The sequence below is a fragment of the Fukomys damarensis genome, unplaced genomic scaffold, assembly GCF_012274545.1.
Source record: "Fukomys damarensis isolate Sample0158 unplaced genomic scaffold, DMR_v1.0_HiC HiC_scaffold_10, whole genome shotgun sequence".
NCBI lineage: Eukaryota > Metazoa > Chordata > Mammalia > Rodentia > Bathyergidae > Fukomys > Fukomys damarensis.
This window is the reverse complement of record NW_022900922.1, coordinates 39,204,413-39,217,219: the sequence shown is the minus strand read 5'-3', so window position 1 is coordinate 39,217,219 and position 12,807 is coordinate 39,204,413. Positions and strand designations below refer to the sequence as shown.

The following is a 12,807-nucleotide window of genomic DNA, read 5'->3' as shown; positions in this document are numbered from 1 at the left end:
GTTTAAAATACTGGTCATATAATTTTGTTTCAAAATTCATAGTGATGAGTAAGACCTCGCTGTGAGGATAGAAATGATGAGACATTCAGTAAGCATTGTTACAAAAACGTAAGATATATGAAGCTTACGCTTGATGGCATGACTTAACAATGCAACAGCTCTTCTGCAGAGGATGTGGAAAAGGAAGTTCTTATTTTGAATATCCTGTGAATGGACCTGATGGAAACATGCAGATCACTGGAATTTATCAGATTACCAGAGATCAAAAGTTTTGTAAGAAAAAAAGATGTTTGGTAAGAGTAGGAAGAGAAGCTGGGCATATTGGCATACGCCCAAGGATGAGGCAGGAAGATCGCTGAGAGTTCGAGGCCAGCCTAGGCTACACAGTGCATGGCCAGTCTAAACTACATAGCGATACCCTATCTCAAAAAATAAAAACAAAACCAAAAGAAACATAAGCTGTGCAGAAATATAGGTGGAATTTAATTTAATTTAAATATAGGGAGTTACGCCTTCAAGCGAGAAATCCCTTTTTTGTAGGTCAGGCCTGATAGTAACTACCCGGGTAACATACTTTACGTGGATAAAATAAATGTTGGTTTAAAATGAAAACTGTAACAACAAAATCTCTCATGCAAGCTCAGGAGGCCAGATTGTTGCCCAGCTGGGCGGGGCTACCACGCCCCTCAGGGAGCCGAAACAGGCACCATCGAGTCGCGGTCTTCCAAGGTCCTAGAGTGGAGTGGCAAGCAAGCCAGGTGTGTCGTGTAGTGGCGCGTTTGGCGCTCCGTGCCCAGGTGGGTTTCCTGGGGAGGCTTTAGGTTTGAGTTGGAACCGCAAGGACAGCCGGCGGGACTTGGGTGTGGCCTGTTCTAGAGGTACAGAGTAGCCCTTCCATAGAGGAGCTGCGGGGGCTAGGCCCTGGGTGGTTTTGCGGGGCCGGGAGGCGAGATCCGAGGCCTGGGGCCAGAGGTGGTCGCAGCCAGGCCAGTGGCGCTGGCAGGGAGGATCTGGAGAGATTAGGCGCGAGGGGTAGGAAAAGGCATTATGTTGTGTAAGAATTTGGGTCTTTCCTTGGTGAGAGTTTCTGGAGGGCTTTAAGCAGTGGAAAAACGTGATCTGACTTAGGTTTACAACAAAGCATCTGTAGCTGGGAAATCCTCACGAGAACAAATTGGGAAGTAAAGACAGTAGGGTCTGTCGTGTTGTAGGTGTGGTTCGTCTGGTCAGATTATTCTTTTCTACTGGATCAGTTACCGAGTTCAAAAATAAAAAAAAAAAACAAAGATAAACACAAGAAGGCTTGCGGATGCAAGAGGGATAGGACGAGAGATCTGAGGCCTTTGGGACCTTGTGTAAATTCTTAAAACTGTCCATGTTCGATTCCTTCTGTACAGTGAGGTTAAAGAAGATAATTCTATATAGGGTTGTGTGGAGACTAAGTGAACGAATGCAAACTGTTCATTCCTCCTGAAACATTTGGAAGTAAGTTTCAGCGTGCAACTTCTGAGTATAAGGATATTTTTTTCTTAACCACAAGCTATTTTTTCATCTGAGGAAATTCTGTGTTGGGGTCGTTAGCCGTTTCCTGTGAAGGGCCAGACAGGAAACATTCTCAGCCTTGTGTGCGGTGTGATCCCAGTACCACCACTCGGTTCTGCCGCTGTGGAGCAGAAGCCGATGTAGTACTGCTTGTGCAAGTTAGTGTAGCTGTGTTACAGTAAATGAATACGAAACGAAGATTTGGGCCGTTTGGTCCTTTGTGCAATAGTTTGCCTACCCGATTCTGGTATATTATCCATATTCAGATTTCTGAATGCGTCAAAAAATTTTTGAAAAAAAAATTGTGGGCTTTAAAAAAATTAACGTGTGGTGTTTTGTTGTCTTTTGTAGATGAATTACATTCTGGATTTATCTCAAAATTTCTCTTTACTGGATTCATGGTAAACATTTTTAGTAAAAATGATATGTAGTTGACAAGATCTACTGGTGTTGTTGTTTTTGATATTTGATTAAGTATGTGACTCCCAGAGAGCTCCGTTTCTCCCTGTGCACACAGTAGTACACAGTTGGTATGGTGACTCTGGAGATGGAGAAGGTCCTATTCTTTTTTTGTTTTGTTTTGTTTTGTTTTTTTGGTACCGGAAATTGAACTCAGGACCTCATGCTTGCCAGGCAGGTGCTGTGCCATTGAGCTAAATCCCTAACCCAAAGTTCCTATTCTTTCACTTTCTTTATCCAGTGGTTTTAGCAATCACTTATGGTTCTTACTTGAATCATTTATTTTGAGGGTTATAAAATGTTCATTTTTAAAAACTGTTATTCCTGCTGTTAGCTGACAGGCTTCTGTAACAGTTTTCTCATTTTGTTTATATGCTTAGGAAAGAAAGGCTATACTGGAGATAAGCAACTGAATAGTAGTAAACTAGTAAACCTAAGAAGGAATTATTGCTATTCTTATTATATGATTATTATTGTATTTTTAGGACTACCCTTCAGGTTACAGCCAAAAGAAAATTCTCCAGAGCAGAAAGAGCAGCCTGGAACTGGGGATGGCTACCATGCTGGTGAGTGTCTATTCCCTGGCTCCCTGAATCTGAGAGGGAGCCTTTGGTCATGAAGAAAGATCAGCGTGTTACTGGAGATTGGCCAGTGGACTGACTCTGGGGTCCCAACAGGTCCGATTTGGCTTCCCACCACGTCGACAAAGCAGTCACACAGAGACAGTGGAGGTGAAGCATGTCAGGAATTTATTGTTCAGAGTGACCATGTTTGGACGAAACACGGAGATCAGCCAGGGTCTTAAGTCTAAGCCCTGTCTTTGAGGCTCTGATAAGAGCTTCAGCATTATATGGGGCAGGGACAAATGTTGGGGGCAAGAAGTATACACACCCAAGCAGTGGATCAGACTGTGTGGTTGATCATTATCTTGGTTCCTGTTCTGCAGCAATATGTTGCTGGCAGCAGGCAGATCATTATTGCTTGAGGGGTTGTGAGTCCCTGTCGCAAGATGACTGCTCCGCCTTGGATTGAGGGACAGTCTTGATTCTTATCATGGTGGGGGTCACTCCTGGCTGGGGGCAGGCTCAGCTCCTATTATGGGGTGATCTGCCTTCAGGACTCTCTGTTCCTCGAACCTTATCTTGGTGTTTTTAGCCTTGAAGGGAGCCCAGGGAGGCTGGTTAAATTTATGGCGGATTGACCCGGCATTACCAGATTTTAGAAAGACACTCCTTGAATGATTCAATGTCTATGTGTAGAGTTAAGCAGAAATCAGACTCACAGTTTGAGGTAGCAAGGGAGACAGAGTCAGGCCAAAGTTAAGACTCGGTGCTTTTAGCAAAAGCAACCATTAAGTCTGTGTTACAACTACTCTACTTGGGAACAGGGACTCCGGCTGCAAGGAAACAGCAAAGACCTTGGACAGGCGCCATTGTGCAAACAATTCAGGCAGTTGCGCTATGAAGAAACTGCAGGGCCCCGGGAGGCACTGCAACGGCTCCGTGAGCTCTGCCACCAGTGGCTGCAGCCAGAGACCCACAGCAAGGAGCAGATCCTGGAGCTGCTGGTGCTGGAGCAGTTCCTGGCCATCCTGCCGGAAGAGCTGCAGGCCCAGGTGCAGGAGAAGCATCCTGAGAGCGGGGAGGACTTGGTGGTTTTACTGGAAGACTTGCAGCTGGAACTTGGAGAAAAAGGACAGCAAGAGGTAAAGGTCAGATACGATTTTGAAACTTCTGACCAGACATGTGGACATGAGTGCAGAAGTAGGTAGAGAATTGCTAATCTTTGATTCTGTTTCTTTCTAGTCTGGATCTTAACCTCAACATCACCTCTCCTCTTCTGGGAGAAGCTGAAGGTGCTCCACGTTCTCTATCCCTTTTTTCCCCCTTTTGGGTTTCTCTTTGTCTCCTTTCCAGTCCTGAGTGTTTATCTGAAGGACAATTTCCTGAACCCACATGTGTGTCTTTTCATTTACCTCATTGTCTCTAGGGCCCAGACCAGGAAAAGAAGCAGTCACTGCTTGTGGAAGCCCCAGGCCCTCTGAGTGCAGTGCAGGCGCAGCAGGTCCTACCTGGGTATGAAGGTCAGAAGCCTGAGAAGAAGCAGGGTAAGACCAGTGCTGCCTCTCTTAATTTGAGGTGGGATAGGGTGTGTGTGGTCCTCTGAGGCCCTACACAAGCACACATGGTGTTCTGTGTTTTGTTTAGGGATTTATTGAAGTATAACTTACATGAGTAAAAATGTACTCTTTGTATTAGTCAGTGAGTTTCCACAAATGTGAAATGAATATGTCCCTCAGCACCACAAGCAAAATATAAAAGATATCCATTACCCCAAACCTTTTAGTTCTACAAACACTAAAGAAAACCGAATCTGGCCCTTCACTTTACTTGCCTTCCCTTTACTGAGGAATGGATTAAAAAAAGAAAAGTAGTGCTAAAGGGGATGGATATAATCAAAGTATATAATATTCATGTATAAAAATACCACAATGAAACCAATATTCTGTGTAATCAATATGCACTAAGAAAAAGGAAAAAACATAGGGCTGCTTTCTCAACAAAGGCAAAAAATCTCAGCCACATATTTCATTACTCATTTTTTAATCTCCTTCAAATTATTGTAAATGGCATGGTTTTAAATTTTAGACTTGACGATTTTATTTCTGCATTTTGTCACTGAAACCTCTTCACTTTGTATTCCTTACATTTTGTTTTTTTTTTCCTTTATAGTCATTATAACACGTGCTTGTCGCGCTCACCCTCTTTCTTTGCTTTAATATCATTTTGGTACTTCCACTGACGTTTAGTTACTTCCTGCTGTTTCTCCATCATTTAAAAGCAAGTTCATTGCAGGTGTGGTGACACACACCTGTAATCCCAGCACTCTGGAGGCTGAGGCAGGAGGATTGCTGTGAATTTGAGGACAGCCTGGGCTACATAGTGAGTTCAAGGCCAGCCTGAACTGCATAGTGAGACCTTGTCTGAAAAAACAAAGAAGAAAAAAAATTATTTATCCCCTGCTTAATGTTTAACTGAGCTTATTGTTATCCTTTTTACTTTTTTGTTTTTTGCTTTTTTGAGAGAGGGTCTCACTATATGGTCCAGATCAACCTTGAACTCTATGTAGTCCATGCTGGCCTTGAACTTCTGATATGTCTACCTCAACTTCCCAAGTGCTAGGATTATAGGCATTTATCACCATACCCAGATTGGCTTTTTTTTTTTTGGTTTTTTGAGACAGGGTCTCACTATGTAGTTGAGACTGACGTGGAATTCACTATGTAGCCCAGGCTGGTCTTGAACTCACAGCAATCCTCTTGCCTCAGCCTCCCAAGTGCTGGGATTACAGATGTGTGCCACCATACCTGGCCAGATTGGCTTTTTTTGATGTTTGAAACTTTCCATAATAAAAGATAGAAAATAAAAATAAGAAAAAAAAAGCACCATGTGTAGTGATTCCCAGTTCCCAGTAGGAAAAGCTTCACCTAGTGTGCTCTGACACATTCTTAACCCCTCAGCCTCATGTTCACTGTCATAGGCAGTTGGTCCCAATCTTTTTGAGCCCTTTAGCACATCCAAGGAAATCTCTGTCCCAAATTGGGACAATTAGGGCCAGAGATTTAGCTCAGGTTCCGCTGCCTGCTTCACAAGCATAAGTACCCTTGTTCGATCCCTGGTACCAAAAAAAACCCAAAAAACAAAAAACGCCACTTTGAGACAGTTATCCTACATCTCTCCTTCTCACACTGCATAGCCCTTTAATACTGAGCTCTATTTCATTTGCTTTTTGTTATTTTGCCATTATTCCTGCCTTTTTTCTCTTACTTGTAACAGATTTCCCTGATTCTTGGCCAATTCCTACTTAGCACTCAAGACCTATGTTACATGTTACTTCCTTTATCCTTCCCCCAAGTTTGGGTTAGTTTCTTGGCCTGTGCTCCTAGAGCGCTAGGATTTCTTGTAATGACCTTTTTGTTTTGTTTTGTTTTTTGAGGCACGGTCTCCCTTTGTAGTTCAGTCTGGCCCTCAACTCGTGGCGATCCTCCTGCATCAGCCTCCTGAGTGCTGGGATTAAAGGTGTGCACCCCCATAGCTGGCCTTTTTTTTTTTTTTTTCGGTACCAGGGATTAAACTGAGGACCTTGCACTTGCCAGGCAGGCATGGTGCCACTGAGCTACATCCCCAGCATAATGATCACTTATATACCATAGATTTGGCATACTTCTCTTTTTCTTAACAAGCTGAAAAGGCAAGGCTTTGTTTGTTTGCTGAGTCTGCTGAATGTCTACTGATGAATGGCTGATTTTATTTGCAAAGCCATCTATTCTGCTCTCAAAAGTGAAAATTCCAAGTCTACTTTGTGACTCAAATCAAACTCTTAGCTGTGAACCCTTGTGCAAATTTACATTCTTACAATATACAATGGCACAGGGTAAAATTTTCCATTCCAAAAGGGAGGAATGGGGGCATAGAAAAAAAGAATGGGGCCAAAGTAAGACCAAAACGCATTAGGGCAAACACAAAATCCTGTAGCTCAATGTCTAGCATCTTTGTCTGCAACTCTGCCCTTATGCCATACCTGTTGTAGCATACATGACTTTTCTCTTGGGTTGGCTCTACAGCTTTCCTCAGTAGACCTTCCACATGTCAGGAACCTCCACCTTCCTGGGATCTCCTGTACAGCTTTGCTTCACTCTCACAGCCTTGAGTATCACCGTTGCAGGAGCTCTGCGAGGAACCCTGCCCCTGCCACACATTGCCTGATCTCCCAAGCTTTTCTTTACAATCTAACTGGAAGCATTTGTGACCTCATAACTCTTGAATAATGCATGCCTATAAAACCAGCATCATATGGATGACACTAAGGTTTGCAGCCAGCTTTAGCAGTAGCTGAGCCCCCTTAGAGCATGGCTCCAGTGTCTTCTGAGTGTCCGAATGGCTGAGCATGGTGGAATGAATCTTGGGGAAACACTTCCTTAGGTATCTTCGAACAGGCATTCCTGCTGCTCTCTGCTCAAAGCAAAGTCTTTCAAGGGAGTTTACATTTTTATACCTTGTATCCGTTATGAGTAGGACCTGGCCAAAGCATCTTTCCTATTGTCCTGCTGCACAATAATTGACCTCTTTTTTCGGTACCGGGGATTGAATTTAGGACCTTGCACTTGCAAGGCAGGCAAAACTTGGCCTTTTTTTTTAATGGCATTAATCTCAATAGCAACCATCCCTCCTTTGTCTTAATTTTGCTTGTACTTCCTTTGTACCCAAACTACAAGTTTTTCAGATTTTTTTGCTTCATTTTTTTTATTCCTGATTCTTAATATAAATCTGGCTAAAAGCACACAGCAATACCCATCCTACAGGCTGAATGCTGTATTGTCTTGAAATTTTCTTAACTAGATAGATTAATTCGTCACCTTTAAATTCAGCCTCCCACAAATTCTCAGAGCATAAACAAATTGTAGACGAGTTTTCTGTCAGAATGTAACATACGTGACCGCTAGTGCGCCTGATAAAGTCCTTATTCTTCTGAAACTTCACAAGTAGATGTTTCCATCTGCATTCCTTCAGCATTCTGGTCTTTTGAGCTCACACCAGAATTACCCATTTACCTCACTTACCCCATTACATCTTTGCAAACTCTTCTTGCAAAACAGTTCCAAAAGCTTTTGAACCACAGCATCAGATACAGTCACAGCATCAGCAACTCTTCTTCTTGGTACCGATTTTATATGTTAAGTCAGCTTCTGTTGTTGTGACAAAATACCTGAGGTAAACACCTGAAAGGAGGAAAGCCTTCTCCTTTATTTTTAGCTCATGGTTTTAGAATTTTCAGTCTATGACTATCTGGTTCCTTCGGTTCTGGGCCTGTGTTAAATAGAACATCATGGTGGAGGGTGTGGCAGAGGAAGACTGCTCACCTCATGGAGGAGGTGACACAGGCATGAGGATAAAATGTACCTCTTGACACACACCCTCAGTGACTTTTTCCAACCAGGCCTTGCTTCCTGAAGTTTCTACCACCTCCTACTAACACCTTCAGCTGCAACCAAGCTTTCAGTGCTTGAGTGTTTGGGGTCTTTTAAGATCCAAGCCATAACACTATCATTTACCTGCTGTCTATTTCCTTGCACACAAGAGTCTATTTCAAAGGTCTGCTTATGTGGGGAGCCTTCTGAGTCAAGTAGCTGGCAAAAAGAGGCCTGCCTTTTCTAAACAACTTTGCAGAGTGAGTTTAATAACCGTAGTTCTTGACAATGTTCCTTACCCTGTGGATCTGGTGAAAATGTACCTTTATATTCAAAGTTCAGGTTATTTTTGGGTTTAATGTTTCTCCTTCCTTTTGGTTATATGTCATTACTGGAAAAGGTTCTTTTGCTTGTAACGTCTTCACTTTCACTTGTGGCTCTCATCTACTCTTAATTATCTGCTACCTCTGTCTTGTGCATACTTATTATTAATTTATTAGTGCTGCTTAGAGTCTCCTCATCTGATTTTTCTACCCACTTCCCCTGTTGCTTCTCATTCTTACAGTGCATCCCTGTTATGCTTTTTGGGCATTAAAAGACTTAACCCAGAAATCCATTCTTCTCACCCTTCTGCACATGTGTCTGAGCACGTTTTTCTTCTTTGTCAAGTAATTTCACCCTTCAAATGTAAGCCATTTATTTATCAAACAGTTGTTTAATATCTATATTTGTTTATGCATCAGGAACTATGCTAGAGAAAATAAAGTCTGCTCTGCTTATGCTCACAGTCTCCTGAGGTTTTGAGGGCTGTGGTGGGGGAGACAGACATAGGAACAAATTATTACAGCATTGGAAGGGAAAAGATCTCTTAATCCACACAGGAAGGATCAGGAAAAACGCCAAGGCATTTTTGTGAACATATTACCCTTAAGGTCTTTTCGTCCCATATTTTAGTTATATTGATGAGTAGTAAGTAGGACTTACTACTTTTCTAGGGTTACATAGATACCAGTAGTTGATAAAATTGGTACTATGTCTATATTTTTTCATTCTTAGTTAAAGTACCTTCATAATAGCCCAAGGGTCCTCAATGGCCCTAGCTTTTTATTTTCTATGTGATAAATCATTTTCAAAAATTACAGTCGTGCCATTTAATACAGTTGGTTTGCTTGCCTAGAGCTGTTCTATGGGTGTTAAGTATCATATGGTAAAATTTAAACCACTGAAAATAAATCAGAGCCAGGCATGGTGGTGCATGCCTATAATCCAGCATTTGGGAGGCTGAGGCAGGAGGATTGCTATGAGTTCAAGGACAGCCTGGGCTACATAGTGAATTCCAGGCCAGCCTCATATTTACATAGTGAGACCCTGTCTCGAAAGAAAAGAAATGAAGGAAGGAAGGAGGGAGAGAGGGGGAGAGGGAGGGAGAGACAGAGAGAGAGGGAGGGGGAGAGAGAGAGAGAGAGAGAGAGAGAGAGAAAAGAAAGAAAAGTTACCACCAAGCACAATTCCTTAATCTTCGCCCAAAGCAGTCACTGTTAACAATGTCTTATGTATAATTCTATACATGTGTTATAAAACAAGAAACTACAGTCATTTTACTTTGCATACCTGACTTTATTTACATTGTTTCCTCCTAGCAGATTCCTTTCCCAAGCACCAAAACCTGAAGTAATTAGTGATACACATTTAATGTTGCAGATGAGGAGATACAGATTGAGAATGGCAGGCTTGTAATGACAGATCCCTGTGGAACAGAGGAGTCACCCAGAAAGAAAGCTGAACCCAGAGAGGCTCATTATGAAGACTCTAACTTGGAAAGGCAGCAGGGCACGCCCCAGAACTCAGACTTGACTGAATTCAGAAGCACTCACATAGGAGGAAAGCTCTGTGACTCGGAAGTGTGTCAAAGTTCTGCTCTTACTGGACATCAGAAACCCCACTCGAAAGAGAAAGGCCACCAGTGCCACGAGTGTGGGAAAGTCTTTCAGAGGAGTTCACACCTTGTCAGACACCAGAAAATCCACCTTGGTGAGAAGCCATATCAGTGCAAAGAGTGTGGGAAAGTCTTCAGCCAGAATGCAGGCCTTTTGGAGCATCTCAGAATCCATACTGGAGAGAAACCTTTTCTATGCATCCATTGTGGAAAGAACTTTAGGCGCAGCTCTCACCTTAATCGACACCACAGAATTCACAGTCAAGAGGAACCCTGCGAATGCAAGGAGTGTGGGAAAACCTTTAGTCAAGCCCTGCTCCTCACCCACCATCAGAGAATCCACAGTCATTCCAAAAGCCACCGGTGTAATGAATGTGGCAAAGCCTTCAGCTTGACCTCAGACCTCATTCGGCATCACAGGATTCACACTGGAGAAAAACCGTTCAAGTGTAAAGTATGCCAGAAAGCCTTCCGACTAAACTCACACCTTGATCAGCACATAAGAATCCATAACGAAGAAAAGCCCTACAAGTGTACTGAGTGTGGAGATGCCTTCCGGCAGAAGTCAGGTCTCTTTCAGCATCAGAGACATCACCACAGAGGGAGACTGGCTTGATGAGTGTTTTCTCCGTGTAGAACATCAGAAGGAACAGAGAAGCAAAAAAACATGAGAAGAAGCCTCTGGCCATCTAGTATGGGAGAATGTTCCAGGGCCAAGTTGGAAGCCATTTGCTTCCCTTTCCTCTCCTCTGTGTTCCTTGAAGCTGGCCTAGAACTGCAATAGACAGCACTGTGTGAGCAAAGCAAAACAGCAGTCTTCACTACAAGATTTCGAAGAGGCTCTAATATGACAATTGCATGGTTGTATATCTCCACATAGCCTGTGACTCAATGAGGCCTTTGAGAATAGCAGCCAGTCAGGTGTCCCTGGGTTTAGAGACTGATAGAAAACAAGGGCAGGTTGATGTTTTAGATACCATAGCAACGGACTCATTTTCTCCACTGGCTTCACCTCCTCCATTTTGCTGGCCTTACCTCCACACTCCTCATGCATAACCAATGGAAGCATTTTAGAAAGCAAAGATGAACCTTTCTGGTTAACTGTAGTACTTGTCCTCATGTCATTTTACATTCTCCATCCCCATCCCCACCACATTTCATTGGTTCAAGTCACAAATCAGTTTTACTTAGACTATGGAATGAGTTATTTGAGTGAACTGTGCTGAAATAATCGTAGTAGCAACTGTTTTCCTTGATAACTTCAGTGCTGGTACAGGGACTGCTGGATAGATGCTCTTCAAAAAATCCAGTGACAGAAATCAGACTTACTCCTTTTAACATTGGAGATGCAGTTTTTAAATGTTGCTTGTTTTGGAATTTATTGAAAGCAATAAAGTCACTTTTTAGAGGAGGTCTATCTCTGTATCAGTAACAGCATGTTAACCATTAAGAATATTATAGTTTGGGCCAGGGATTTAGCTCAGTGGTGCTGTATGCAGGTACAAGGTCCTGAGTTTGATCCCAAGCACATATGGAGGGTAAACATTGCTTACTGGTCGGTAGTAGCTGCAACCTGCCAATGTGGGAAGAAGCCTGAACCCTCATAGTGATCAGAAGTTCAGCTGTGTGTAACTTAAAAGTAAAAAAACAGGATAGACTTTGTAAAGCTTTTTTGTCTCTAATAGAAAAGGTTGGAGGGCTAGGGATGTAGCTTATTGGTTCCACTGCCTGCCACAAAAGTGCAAGGACCTGAATTTGATCCCTGGTTACCCACCCCCACAAAAGGGTTCAAGATGACCAGGCCAGGACTGTTAAGGTGGTTCCATGGTACCATCCTGGTCCATGCCAGGAAGACCCTCACATGATCCATGATGGCTGTTGAAGCTTCAGACATCACATGTAAAATGGAAAAACAGCAGGACAAAAAAAGGCTTCTTCCAGTTGTCAGCACTCTGAGCTGCCTTTCCAACATATATATCTCTGGCCAAAACTTTGGGAAAGAAGGCAGGAAAGACTTTTAAAGCATAGTCATAATTGCTGAAACTTACAAGAAGGCTAGATGTCCTTCCATATTTGAAGGGATAATTAAACTGGGCCAATTTTTGCCAGCACAGTGTCACACTAATAATCTCATCTACTTGGGAGGCTGAGGCAGGAGGATCACAAGTTCAAGCCTGGCCTGGCAATTTAGTGTGACCCTGTCTCAAAAAATAAAAACTGGGGATGTAGCTCAACAGTAGCATGCCCATGTACCCTAAACAAACCATCTGGGCCTATTTTTTAAAGGTGTTTCCTATTTTTGCTGCTGAATTGAACATCTTTTTACATGTTAATTGATCATTTACAGTTCTTATTTTGTGAGTATCCTCCTTTGCTGACAGTCTTCTCTTAAGCAGTAATGCCCTTAAAAGTACTGTAAATAGAAGCTATCAAACTTTAAATACATGTCTTTAGACAATTCCAAGATCTATTTATCAAACAAAAATAAGAGAATGGAGATGTTGAATGGTGTTCCCTATGGTATTAATTAAAAAAAAAAATACAGCCGTGCACAGTGACACACTGTAACCTGAGCATTCTGGTTGGCTGAGCAACTTAAGCTAAGCCGGTCAAAGAGATGGGAGGGCTGGGATGTGTGAAGGCTCTGGTTCTATTCCCAGTATGGCCTGGAGTACAACAAGTATTTCAGAAGGCGTAGTTAAGTATTGTGATACACCACTGCACACTGCAATTCAGTACTCTAGCTTTTAAAAAAAAGTTATGTGAAAATCTCAAAACAAAAAAAAGATAACGTAGAAAACCATATTATTTGGTGGTTTAAGATACATAGACGTATACCTTTTGGCTAACTAAAATGTTTGAGTGCTATTATGTGTTAGCACCTTGAGATACTGAAGATTAT

General features: G+C 42.5%; 1 protein-coding gene across 6 annotated transcripts in view; it reads left to right on the top strand.

Annotated features, from left to right (window-relative positions):
• Positions 1 to 12,599, top strand: part of Zscan26 (zinc finger and SCAN domain containing 26) — a 25,050-nt gene extending 12,451 nt beyond the window's left edge. Inside the window, exons 1-6 of one of the 6 annotated variants that reach the window (XM_010636280.3) lie at positions 687 to 797; positions 1,894 to 1,943; positions 2,487 to 2,567; positions 3,389 to 3,706; positions 3,991 to 4,108; positions 9,671 to 12,598. In XM_010636280.3, the coding sequence (XP_010634582.1) occupies positions 1,941 to 1,943; positions 2,487 to 2,567; positions 3,389 to 3,706; positions 3,991 to 4,108; positions 9,671 to 10,521 (1,371 nt within the window). In that variant the 5' untranslated portion in view covers positions 687 to 797; positions 1,894 to 1,940 and the 3' untranslated portion in view covers positions 10,522 to 12,598. The other 5 variants (XM_019209329.2, XM_019209331.2, XM_019209330.2 and 2 more) reach the window with 5 other exon arrangements.
• The last annotated feature ends 208 nt before the right edge of the window (positions 12,600 to 12,807 follow it).